A 13,971-nucleotide genomic window follows, 5' to 3' on the forward strand; every position below is an offset into this window, starting at 1 on the left:
CTTCTGATGACTCAGTATAATAAGAGTACAGGTTTCTGACTGAGTTCTTGCCACTCTCCCTTAATGCTGGGTACTGCCCTCTGGGTAAAAGTGGTATAAATGTGGATCTCTTTTTTTTCAAGTGTTGCATCCATTCCAGATTCTTTATGCTTTTCATGGTTCATCAATGCCTATTTTAAATAGTTGATTTCTATATTTTGTTTAGAGTTTATCATAGTTATAGGGGAGGGTTAGTCCAATACAAGGTCTTCTGTCATTACTGCACCTGGAACGTCAGCTTTTTTTTTATATATAAAATTTATATTAAAATTTTTATTAAATTTCTGATTATGACCTTATTAGTTCTGTTTTATCTCTATTCATAGATATGAAGAGAAGGCTGCTAAAGACTTGGAACGATACAATAGGCAAGTCAAGAGAGCCATTGAACAGGAGTCACAAGTATTAAAAGATGGCAAAAAAAGGATAAAACCCACCAGTGCATGGAATTTGGCACAGAAGCACAAGTTAAAGACTTCATTATCTAATCAGCCAAAACTTGATGAGCTCTTTCAGTCCCAAATTGAAAAAAAAAAGAATCAGAACATTAAAATGGTTCAGATCCCCTTTTCTATGGAAAGGTTAAAAAAGAATTTTGATAAACATGAGAAATTTGACTTAGAAGAAAAGGATGAACTTTGCTTGATCCACAATCTCAAGTTTCCTGATGCATGGCTAATTACATCCAAAACAGAGATAATGTTATTAAATCCATATAGAGTGGAAGAAGCTCTGCTATTTAAGAGGCTTCTTGAGAATCATAAACTTCCTGCAGAGCCACTGGAAAAGCCAATTATATTAACAGAGAGGTATGGTGAAATAATAATAATTTTTTTTTACTCTAACCATTTATTATTGAAATTGAAGGTAAAAGTTGAAAGTGTTTCCTAGTAGGGAAAAATGATATTTATTTAAAGAAATTTTTTAAACTTGAATTCTAATCTTTAATGGAATTAATTGCTTTTAAATAAATAATTTTAAATTATTCTACATAATTTATTTCTGCAATTAATAAATATCAAGCTCAGTTCTCCCTGTACAGTAGTGATTTCCCCAGGGTAACTCTGATGTTGGATTGCCATGACTCTTCTTCATTGTGGACTCTGTTTTAGCATTTCAAACATACACCAAAATAGAATTATACTATTAATGCCTTTATCAACAGTTATCAAGATTTTGTCACACTTGCTCTATCTGTTCATGTAGGTATACACACACAAACACACATATATACACATATTTTCTTTCTTTTGCTAAAGGATTTTGTAACAGTTCTCACCCTTACAGCTTTCAGTGTATCTCTCTAAAAAATGGCTATTTTCTTCTGTAATCACAATGCTTTTATCATACCTTACACAATAATTCCTTGGAATTGTTCCTCATTGTCTCAAAAATGTCTTTTAATAGTTTTAAAATTATTAAGTTTAATTTGTATATAAATAAAGTCCAGCCATTACATTTTATGTTTTTTAAATCTCTTCTAGTGTTAACTTAATGTGGGTATTGAGTCACTTGTTCATTGGAATAGCCCATTGTCTCTATTTGTCTCTTTTGCTTCCTTGTGGTGTTAACTGGTTTTTCCCTCTCCCATTTAAGAACATTTTTTTATTTTTTATTTTATTGAAGTATAGACAGTTTACAATGTTGTGTCAATTTCTGGTATACAGCATAATGTTTTGGTCATACATATATTCCTTTTCATATTCTTTTTCATTATTGGTTACTACAAGATACTGAATATAGTTCCCTGTGCTATGCAGTAGAAACTTGTTTATCTATTCCTCTCCCATTTTTAAATGGAAGTTAGCTCAGGAGGATTGAATAGCTTTAGATTCTACTTTCTGGTAAGACTGGTTAGTAGGTGGTGCTATGTGCTTCATATTTCATCACATCAAAAGATACTTGTCACTGGATTCAGCTGCTGACAACCTGATCTTCTACCTTAAAGTTCCCTGTCAACTTTTCCATTTAATGGTTTTATCCATTAATGATTATTGCCTGAACTAATTTTATTAGAGATAGTAAAATGGGGTATTTCCTTTTTATATCCTATATGAGCAAATTGTTTTCTGTAAAAACAAGTAACTATTAACTAACCTACTAACATTTCACTTTTTTATACTTAATAATTTTTAATCTGACAGGTAGGAGAAAGGACAAAGGAGATAAAAACTTGAAATAAAAAAGATAAAGAGAAATTTTTTCTAGGACAAAAATTTGTTTCAGAACTTCCAAGAATAAATCAAAAATTATTTACAAAATGTATTAAAACCCTAGTGTTAAAAAGACCTTGCCTCCAGAAAGAAGGAAATAGGGCCAGAATGAGGATAACATTTGTTAAAGCTATCTTTTAAATTAAGGCAACAGTAATCACAGTAACTAAAGTCCAGCGTCTTTCACAGTATTCTCTTAAGATTGGCTTAGGAAGCTGTCAGAGGAAGAGTTAAAAAGAATTAATACAGCACTTTTCTTTTTCTTCCCTTGAAAAGAGCGAGGGTGTATTTGAAATTTTATACTTGATTACTTTTCTAAATGCTACTTGTAAATTTTCATTTAGATTTCAAAAATCTTTTTGTGCTTGTACAAATTATAGATTCTTAAAAATATTTTTCTTTGATGTTCTGTTATTCAAAAACAAATACATTAAAAATTATTAAACAAAAACAAACAAAACATAAGTACAAAACAGAAACAGACTCAGACATAGAATACAAACTTGTGGTTGCCAAGGGGGCAGGGTGTGGGAAGGGATAGACTGGGATTTCAAAATGTAGAATAGATAAACAAGATTATACTGTATAACACAGGGAAATATATACACTATCTTATGGTAGCTCACAGAGAAAACAATGTGACAATGAATATATATATGTTCATGTATAATTGAAAAATTGTGGTCTACACTGGAATTTGACACAACATTATAAAATTATTATAAATCAATAAAAATGTTTAAAAATTATTATTTTGGGCCCATACTGGCCTGAGAATAAATCTTTCTTATTTGAACATGGATAGCAACAAGGCTTAATTCAAAATTGTTTTCACCTTTCTTCTGAAATATGACACCCCATCATAGTTGGTAATATGCTATAATAATAGAAATAAACTGAATCATAAACAGGTTAATCATAGGTTGGACTCAGTTTTTGCATCAGGGTTTTAATGCAAGTTATATAGTTTATCTATCAACAGAATAATTTAGATGTCTATAAAATACAAAGTAGAGCTCAGTAATAATAATGACAGTGTCTAATGTTTATTGAGCACTTACTACATGACAGGAACTTTAATCCCTTTGCTTTGATGGAAAGATATCCACACTTTAATGAGAAAACTGAAACACAGAGATGTTAAGTAATTCATCAAGGTTCATATAGTCAGTAAATAAGTGGTGGATCCAAAATTCCACTCTAGACAGTATCTTAAGATCCTGTACCACCTATTTTATACTATACCATCACCACCACCACCACCATTACCACCTTCAGTTCTCAGATTATCTTCTGAATGTTCGGTTAGACCAGACAGAGCACATCTGATATTTTGGCCAAAGGTCTCTTCTCTGTGGTATCTGCTCTCACACCAGTGGGGTTTTCAGCCTTCCAGGGCAAAGATATCATCTATTCATTGACTTTTTCAAGGGGTACAGGATTTTACTGAAGAAATCCTAGCTCATTATCCTGTACTGTAACATAGAACACAATTAGTTTGTAACATTCTAGATGATAGAAACTCTTTTATGTCTATTTTTCCTGCTTTCTGTATACTTTATATAGTATGTCTATAAAATATTAACAGAAATGTAAAAAAGTAGTTTCTTACCAGCTACTTAATAACCTTTGTATTTTGGTTGCTGATAATACCACTTTTTAAAGGGCCCTTGGATTAACTTTTTTCCATTAAGTCCTTATTTAATTTTATATATTTAATAGGTTATTTAAAGAGCCATACTTTCTTTTTCAGTCTTTTTAATGGATCTCATTATTTAGAGATTTTATATAAAATGACAGCAGATGACCAGAGATATAGTGGATCAACTTACCTGTCAGATCCTCGTCTTACAGCTAATGGTTTCAAGATAAAATTGACACCAGGTATGACAATGTGGTTTAATGTTTCCTGATTTAGAAAAATAAGTTTTGTTCCAAAGGTACATTTGGGTTTCATAATTTACAGATATCATGGTATATTTTTGTTTCATCTAAAGTACAATGTCAGCGGTGTAAAAACAGTCATATTGGAAAAAAAGGTTACCTCTGCCTGAAACAAGCAAGTCTGGCAATTCTTTCAGTCATTTGCCTTATTTTTGCATCTTCATAACTAATCTAGTACTTTCATTTTAATTTTTGCCATCCTTTGTCACAATATGCAAACTGCCTGCTTTGTTTACCTAAATTATTAAATATTCCTTTAGATGATAAAAACAAATAAATATGTAGGATACTGGAATGGACGAACAAAAATGGACATCTTTCCTTTTTTAAAAGCATTTACTTCTTTTGCCACTTGGACATGTAATATCAGCAGTCTGGCTGTTGGAAGAGTGGATGATTTGATTCTGTGGCTTTGCTCAAAAGACTGTGATAGTACTCTCTGCTTACTGTGGAAATCGTAGGTGGGGAGAAAAAGAGAAAATCCATCTGGCTAGGAGGCTTCAGTATTCCTGGCTGGCCCCTTCTCTGTTCTTTCATAATTTCCATACTTAACTGCCTTTGGCCCTAGCTACCTAGGCCAATCTTGTCCTATTACTTTCACTTCATCTGGTATCAAGGGGCACAAAGGTACCAGGAAGAATGATTCCACTGTTTCCTTCCCACCCTACCCTAAACTTGCCATGACTGAAGTGTAGAAAAACAAAACAATGTTGAAGATTTTTAAAGGAGTGTTTTACTGAGACATGAAAAGAAAATAGGTAAAAACAATGTACAAAATCATTAAATGGGGTATCTTCAGATAATGCTTTGGTGTTCTAAACTTTAATTTTATTGACTTTTGCAGTTTTAAGAAAACCTACCCAGTACTTCTTACCGCCTACCTCAATCCTGGATATTTAAATTTGGAGTGAAGAGTTAGTCCAAATCCCAACTCTCCCATTTAAAAACATGTGCTCTAGGGAAAGTCAGTTGGCCTCAGTGTTTCCTCATCAATAACAACTAATAATTATTGAATAATTATTATGTGCAGGGCACTATTCTAAGTATTAAGTGTATTAATTCATTTGATCTTTCTAATGGCCCTGTAGATCTGTTACTGTGTCCATTTTATAGATGGAGAAATTGAGGCATGGAGAAATTGTTTGCTTAAGGATACAGAGTTAGTGGGAGGACCAGGATATGAACCCAAGAAATATTCCTTTAGAACCTAGCTCTTATCTAGTTTATGTTGATTTCCTATTAAAATTGATATATTTACTTCATGAAGTTGTTAGCACTAAACTAGGTACTTAAATGAATCAGTTAGCATAGTACTTGGCAATGGTATGCATTCAAATATTCACTTTTCTTCCCATCCTCCAGCACCCACTTTCTGACCTGAACTGACTTATAGTCATATTTTTGGTCCTCCTAGAAATCTTTTTTCCTTGGGGCTTTTGGCATTTTAAAAATTTATTTGAAGTGTGAAGCAAAGAGTATATGTGTGTAGCAAATTTTTTTTTCTTAATCTGTTTTCCTAATTAACTTTGTGGTATTGGTGACAGTGTCATTTTTTTCATGAAGGATGTTATCACAGAAAAAAATTTTTTAATTTAGGATAATACCATCTGTTCAAAGAGCATGTTTGTTTTTGAGTTACCCAGTAAGGTTCTGTCTGATAGATGCTTCAGCTCTTAGCTTGTAGATAGTGTTTTTTAAGTCCTGTAAATGCCAGGTTCTTTGCCTGGTACAAAGATGTGAAAATGAATGAGGCAGTCACCTGCAAACTGACTTGATTTGATTGGAATTAACTTCAGGTTAACATCAGCATTATTTCTCTTGTCAGTAACAGATCAAATTAAAAACATGCATGTTTTCTTCTTCTTTTTTTTTTTAGCTGCTTTTTCTGTTGTTGATTTTTATGTCATGTGATCTTAAAGACCATTTCTCTTTCTTTTGTGAGCGTTCTGTTGTATTGGACTAACTTTTGATCAGCAGTTTGCCCATTGTCATAAAACATCTTTGGATAAAGATAAAGGCACTTGATCAACAGGAAGAATACCTCTGGCTTTAAAGAAAAAGATTCTGAATGTAACCCTAAGAACTCTGCTTGTAAATAAGAATAGCTTTTTATTTTGTATCAATAAGAATTATACATTTTAGGAAATAAAAACTTATCAAACCACTTATTTTCCATGAAAACTGGGAAGCACTTCATAGAATTGTATGGAAACTTCTTGAACATGATTCCAAATGTCTCTTAAGTTTTCCATATCTTAATTTTGCAGAGATTAAAATATTGCTTAGTTTCCTCATTTGTTGGCAGATACTTTCTACCCATATCCACAAGTAATTCTGTGAAATATGTATAATTTTCTGGGGTTAATGTAGTCAGTATTAGGCTTTCCAATCTAATCATACTATAAATGATATAGAACCTGCATTAGTGAAGTCTCTTGACTGATAAATTTGCCTATCTGTATATATATATAAAGATGTGAACCAGAATATTCTGCTACTTCCTCTTTTCCTGTCTAAACCCTTTTTCAAGTCCCATTTAAGTTCCCCCAGTTGCTCAAACTGTCATTTTGTCTCCCTGCACTGAACTCTGTATTTTATCCCTTCATGCTTGATTGTGTATCTTACTAGTCTCCAGTTGTTTCCTGGGAAGAACATTAGGATGCCTACTCTCTTTAATGTCCCACCATTGCATCTGCCGATCAGGTCAAGGAGCCAGCCAGTCTGTAACTAGGAACAGGTCAGGGATGAGATCATTGACATCTCAGGATCTAAAACTCTTCAAGCTACATCACTCCTCTTTTTCAATTTATCCACTGATAGCTACTACTTACCCAACAGTGGACTTTTTTTCTTATAGGTAACATTTTGTGGTCTTCAATATTAAGAACACTGTTACATAGATGTAGCCAAAGAGGAAGAATCTCTGCTATTTTCCCAAATTATAAAATGCATTCTGAAGCCAAATTTGATGCTTGGGAATGTATGCTGTTATAGATATTTTACCCCATTATATATCCACTCATGTTGCTAGGTTTTAGTTATATTTTAATCACTAAATTATTTAAAGTATTTTAAATAATAGATAATATATAAGTTTTGAACATTATCCTAGTAAAATATTTTGAATAAACATTAGTATTTCATTTCCTTAAATTACTTGTTTATTATTAAGTTACTCAGTGGTAATACAGAAAGTTACTATGGTTGTAATCATTTTGCAGTATATATGTGTGTCAAATCAATACTTTGTATACCTTAAACTTTCACAGAGTTGTATGTCAAATATACCTCAATAAAGCTGGGAAAAAATGTTACTCTGTGAGTATTTTTATAATAACTTGTAAGTTAAACTAATCATAAAATAATTCAGACCTTTACATGTTACACCAGTAGGACAGAATTTGAAAAGTAGCAGTTGTTAAAACATTTAAACCAGTTTCATTTCAATAAGTATCATGGGACTCCATTTTCTCTCCAAAGTAAGAAATGTTCTAAACGAATGTAGGGAACAGAACAGTAATAACTGGGATTAAATTAAATGATATGAAGCACATGTGGCTTCTTTGAGCACTTATGACTTGAATGTGAATGTGAAATCCTATGGGATATTATTATTTGTTCCTTAACTAAGGAACAAAACTTTTTCCTGACTATTAAATTCTAATGATGGTTTACTAAATGTTTTAACAGTGATTTTATTTTTAATAGGCATTTTCTGGAATATAGATTAAATAAAACTAAACTAACTATATATGTGATTTTATTTATTTTTTCTTTAAGGAGTTTCCATTGCTGAAAACTACTTGGAAATAGAAGGAATGGCTAATTGTCTCCCATTCTATGGAGTGATGGATTTAAAAGAAATTCTTAATGCTATATTAAACAAAAATGCAAAGGAAGTTTATGAATGTAGACCTCGCAAAGTGATAAGTTATTTAGAGGTATGCATTATGAGCTTATGTAAATTGGTTAGATTTTAAGATACTTAACTGTTCCTTAATAAAAGAGTAAATGGTTTCAAAATAGTAAAGTTTTTATAAGGCTTATTATCTGTTTGCAAGAGGAAATGCTATTAATAAAAGAAAACTCCATTAAAAGTTGAACATCATAGACTGGTTGTGGTAGACTCTATCAGGGATCCTTACTATAACATTATTTCTTGAGTACATATTGAGGAAGAGCTATATGCATGAGAGACTTTGTTGTGAAGTTCTTTTTGTTTTGTTTTTAGAAGGTATCAAAAATTCCTCCACCTTTATACCAAATACTTGTCTGAAAAAGAGCTATAATATGATCTTAAGCCCTCAAGTGTTCAGGAGGAAAAGAGGGGTGGGGAAGTGAAAGATGTAGATTATTGAATAAATGAAAATTTTAATTTTCTAGAAATATCTACCACAAATGAGAAGTATAACAGTGGGTTAAAAAAATAAATTCAAAAGTAACAGAGAATGGATGAAGAGTGTAAGTTTTTTAATGTCCAAATGTTGGAGAGTAGTGTTAAAATAGTAGTGATTGTCTCTGTATTTGAAGTTCTATCCCTCAGGGTTGACTAATGTTATTTTTAAAACAAACCTGAACTTTTAAAATAAAATATATTTTCTTCCTTTAAAAAGTGAGCCATTTGTGTTTACACTGTGATCATGGTGGGCCCTGCATTCTGAGGGTCAGACTTCCTCAACAGGAAAGTCCATTTTTACCCTTGCTGAAGATTGTATTCAGTAGCATTCCGTGAATTCCTCCAAAGGTTTGTCCTGTGGAACTTACCAGCCTATTGTGGAAGCATTTCAACACTGATAATTTCTTGGGACTCCAAAGGAATCTTTTCATGTGAAAGAGTTAATATAAACTAAATTAATGTTGAGGGAGTTGTGGGTAGCATTTTGTGTATTGAAGAACCATATGGGAAGAAGTAAAATTTTAGAAATTACAGAAGAAAAAAGTTGGGATTGGATACAGATAGTTTTACTAATATCGTACCTCTTATTGAGGTACAATTAAGGTACGTTAAGGCAATAGTGACTATGATTGTTAAGGAAAATAGTCTGATTAAAAAAGAGGAAGAACTTCTGCCAGAACCACAGGAATGCTTCTGTATAAGGTCAAACTGAATAAGATGAATCAGAGATAAAGACAGGAGAGTAAAAGAAGAACCAAGAGAGGAGTGGATATAAAAGTCAAGGGAGGGTGGGGGGGTGGTATAGCTAAAGTGGTAGAGTGCATGCTGAGCATGCACAAGGTCCTGGGTTCAATCCCCAGTACCTCCTCTAAATATAAATAAATAAATAAACAAACAAACAAACAAACCTAATTACTTCCCCCTCAAAAAAAAAAAAAAGTCAAGGGAGGAAAGAAATTTAAAAATAAATAAGTAGTATCACATTCTCTATAGGGTAGTAGTTGCTAGAAGACCATCAGGTGTGGCTGTTAGATGGCAGTGATAACCTTGAGGAGTGCCATAATGGAAAAGTGGTAGGGATAGTCAAAGAGTGGGAGCAGTGGTGAGAAGTGTAGGCAGCAATTCACAGGGTGGTGAAGGGAATAGAGATTAACTCGTTTGTACTGAATTTGGTGGAAAAGATTGATAATAAATAAAGTGCAGAAGTTCCAAAGGAGCCAGGAAGGGAGATGAGATAAAAATATAAGCTTTAGAAAGGAGAAACCATTCCCTGAATCAAGAACAGAAGAGGGGAGGTCTTTAAAGTGAAAGTAAAAATACTTTGGGAAAAACTTGAGAGAAGTCAGGTATGATACATGTGGTAATAGAATAGGAGAGGTTATCTGCTGAGAGTGAAGAGGCTGGGGAGGCATTGAAGATTTGAGTATATTGGAAACGATCTGAAAATAAGAGTGGTAGGTACTGTAAGAGAAGGTTGATTAGAGAAAAATTCAATGTCCAATTTTCGTTAAGGGTTAATAAATGCTAATGCTGGTATTGGATCTAGCCAGGACTGTTTTGTGATTCTCCAACAATGCTTTAGTAGAATTTACCCAAGGGTAGGGATTAGCAAGAGGAGTATGGTGGAAGAACAAAAGGGTGAGTAAGAAAATTTGAACACATATTATATATTAGAAACAGTTAGATCCTAGAGGGATATAAAGATGAATTAGATTCTAGTAGGAATCTGCCCTTAGATTCCAGTTGGAATCTAGAAGGAATGCAGGAAGCTGGAGATAGTATCTTTAATATCTCACTAACTTCATAACTGAAATAGGAAAAGATGAAAGAAGGGTGCTGGTGGGACAGGAGAAGTAGGCGGGATTGAGGAAATTAAAGGTCAAAGTGAAGAAAAAGAAAAGGTTTAGTTGGAATAAAAGGAAGTAAGATGGTTGGAAAGACTATGGGAAGAGAGTATATGGTTAGAGAGAATAATTTAGGATTGAAGATCTTTGAAAAACAGTTAAAATAAATAAATATTCAAAGAAGCTAGCTTCAGTAATGCTATTTACCCCCAATCTGTTGGTCTTCCCTGTCTCAGAAAACAGCATTACCATACCAGAAATGTGGACATTATCCTTGATTCTGCATCCCTCATAACCAGTCCATCAGCAAGTTTTGACTTGACCTCCAACTCATGTCAGGAATCTTTATAACTCCCTCCATCTCCACTGTTACCACCATAGTCAAAAACAGGGATTGCATTGAATCTAGATTACCTTGGGTAGTATGTTCATTTTAACAATATTTATTCTTTCAATACAAGAACACAGTATATCTTTCCATCTGTTTGTGTTGTCTTCAGTTTCCTTCATCAGTGTCTTACTGTTTTCTGAGTACAGGTCTTTTACCTCCCTAGGTAGGTTTTCCTAGTTATTTTATTCTTTTTTGTTGCAATGGTAGATGGGATTGTTTCTTTAATGTTTCTCTCTGATGCTTCATTATTAGTGTATAGAAATGCAACAGATTTCTGTATATTAATTCTTTATACTGGAACTTTATTGAATTCATTTATTAGTTTTAATAGTTTCCTGGTGGCATCTTTAGAATTTTCTATGTATAGTATCATGTCATCTGCAAATAGTGACACCTTTACTTCTTCCTTTCTGATTTGGATTCCTTTTATTTCTTTTTCTTATCTGATTGTTATGGCACCTCCAATGCCATATTGAATAAAAGTGGCAAGAATAGGTATCCTTGTCTTGTTCCTGATCTTAGAGGAAATGTTTTCTGCTTTTCACTATTGAGTATGATGTTGGCTGTGGGTTTGTCATATATGACCTTCAGTATGTTGAGGTATAATCCCTCTATGCCAACTTTGTGAAAAATTTTTATCATAAATGGGTATTGAATTTTGTCAAAAGCTTTTTTTGCATGTGTTGAGATGACTATATGGTACATATACTATGGAATACTACTCAGCCATAAGAAAGATGAAATTTTACTATTTGCAACAACATGGATGGTCTTGGAGGGAATTATGCTAAGTAAAGTCAGTCAGAGAAAGACCAATACTGTATGATATCACTTATTTGTGGAATCTAAAAAATATAACAAACTAGTGAATGTAACAACAACAACAAAAAAAATAGACTCACAAATACAGAGAACAAATTAGTGGTTACCAGTGGGGAGAGAGAAGGGAGGAGGAGCAATATAGGGGTAGAGGATTAAGAGGTACAAACTATTAGATATAAAATAAGCTTATAGGATATATTGTACAACAAAGGAATATAGCCAGTGTTTTATAATAACTATAAGTGAAACATACCCTTTAAAAATTGTGAATTACTATATTGTACACCTGTAACTTATATAATATTGTACATCAACTATACCTCAATTTAAAAATTAACTAATTATTAAAAAATCCACCAACTAGGACTGCAGTGATTGCCTACAAGACTCCTACTTCTCTTCTTGGCCTACCTCAAACCATACTTCACAAAGCAGCCATACTTTTAAAATATGAGACAAATGTTAGTCTCCTGCTTAAAAACCCTCTGGTTACTTCCCTGTGCATTCAGATTAAAACTCAAATTGTTCACCCTGTCATAAAAGATTATCTGGCCCCTGACTAACTCCCTTTCTTGTTCCTCTCTTTCCTTTAGTAACTATGCTGCACCCACACTGACCATTCAGTTCTTTCTGCTCCCTCTGCCTGAAATGCTTTTCATTCCCTGTGAACTTTGCATCATAGTTTCTTATTTATTTATTTTTGCTTAAAATGAGCCAGGTATGGACTTTATTCTTCACAGAAAATTAACTATTTTGCCAAATTATTTAAGAGGTAAGCTTTTTAATTAAGCTGTAGTTTCCTTTATTTCCAAAGCTATAATCAAAAGATCTTCTAACTTCTCGGAACTAAACATTATGATGATTAAATAAGGACTATTTAAATTGTGATCAGTTCAGATGTTCCAAATATTCAAAGCTCTTCAGAACAGGAAGCTGCCACACATTTCCTGTCTTTGAAGTTTTTACATCAAATTCACTACCCAGGTTGTGCGTAGTTCCTTATTAAATTGAAAGTTTAAATGTCACCTTGAGAAAGCTTTTCCTAACCTCACAATCAGTTTCTGTCATGTTGCCCAGTTTAATTTTGTGCGTTATTACTCACTGAAATTTTCTTTGTCTTCTTTCTCTCTTCTCCCTGCACTAGGATGTCAATTTCACAAGCGCAGGATCTTATTTGTCTTGTTCTGTGTTCCCAGAACCCTGCAACAGTGACTAGCACATAATTAGTGTTTAATTAATACTTGTTGAGTGAATGAATACTAAAATGTAAAATCAATTTTCTGTCTTCCTTGCCAGTAAAAACATGTTTTCTGCTTCAGGGTATCTCACAGTAAAATATATGGCTTACTCTCCACAGGGAGAAGCAGTGCGTCTGTCTAGACAGTTACCTATGTACTTACCAAAAGAAGACGTCCAAGACATTATCTGCAGAATGAAGCATCAATTTAGAAATGAAATTAAAGGATGTGTTCATGGTCGCCCATTTTTTCATCATTTAACCCATCTTCCAGAAGCTACATGATTAAATATGTTTAAGAAAATTTGTTACTATTATTGAAAGTGATTTGGTCACAAAGTAATATGAGTCAATTTTTAAACCATCTTTGTACTATCACGTGTTAAATGGTTGTTTTATAAGTAAGGATTCACTGGCTTATTTGCATATTGAAAAAAATTTCCAAGACTGTGGAAAAATCAAATAAAGTAATATAGACTATTACTTGATTTTATTCTCAAGAAACAGCTTTCATAATAATTACTGGTTGTAAACTCCAAATTGAAAAATACTTAATATTCTTGGGTAGTTGATTTACAAGGTCCTATGGATTGAATTGTACCCTCCAAATAATATGTTGAAGCCCTTACTTACCCCCAGTGTGATGGTATTTGGAAATGGGCTTTTTGGGCAGGTAATTAGGTTTAGATAAAGTCATGAGGGTGGGGCCTTCATGGTGGGATTAGTGCCCTTATAAGAAGAGGTACCAGGGAGTTTGCTCATTCTCTTCTCCCTCCCACCCCATCCCCGCCATGGGAGGATAGAAAGAAAAAGTGGCACTGGAAATAGGAATAGAGCTCTCACTGGAAACCAAACCAAGGTTGGCACCTTGACCTTGGACTTTTAGCCTCTAGAGTTGGGAGAAAATAAATGCCTATTGTGCTTTTAAGTTACCAGTCTATAGTATTTTGTTATGGTAGCTTGAGCTTAATACACTGGGTCAGTTCTGTACAAGGACATATTACATAGGCTCAACTGATATACTTGATAACAGGTTATCAATTTTGTGTAAACTAGGATAAAGAGACAAGGAGTGGGGAAAAGTG

At 33.2% G+C, this 13,971-nt stretch overlaps 1 protein-coding gene across 6 annotated transcripts in view; it reads left to right on the forward strand.

Annotated features, from left to right (window-relative positions):
• The window catches only part of PMS1 (PMS1 homolog 1, mismatch repair system component), a 90,552-nt gene extending 77,180 nt beyond the window's left edge, over positions 1 to 13,372 (forward strand). For all 6 annotated transcript variants that reach the window (XM_072961303.1, XM_072961307.1, XM_072961306.1 and 3 more), the window contains 4 exons: positions 366 to 848; positions 4,006 to 4,136; positions 7,977 to 8,137; positions 13,007 to 13,372. In XM_072961303.1, coding sequence (XP_072817404.1) covers positions 366 to 848; positions 4,006 to 4,136; positions 7,977 to 8,137; positions 13,007 to 13,171 — 940 coding nt within the window. In that variant the 3' untranslated portion in view covers positions 13,172 to 13,372. The remainder of the gene's footprint in view (positions 1 to 365; positions 849 to 4,005; positions 4,137 to 7,976; positions 8,138 to 13,006) is intronic.
• The last annotated feature ends 599 nt before the right edge of the window (positions 13,373 to 13,971 follow it).

Source organism: Vicugna pacos, chromosome 5 (assembly GCF_048564905.1).
Source record: "Vicugna pacos chromosome 5, VicPac4, whole genome shotgun sequence".
In the NCBI taxonomy this organism is placed as follows: domain Eukaryota; kingdom Metazoa; phylum Chordata; class Mammalia; order Artiodactyla; family Camelidae; genus Vicugna; species Vicugna pacos.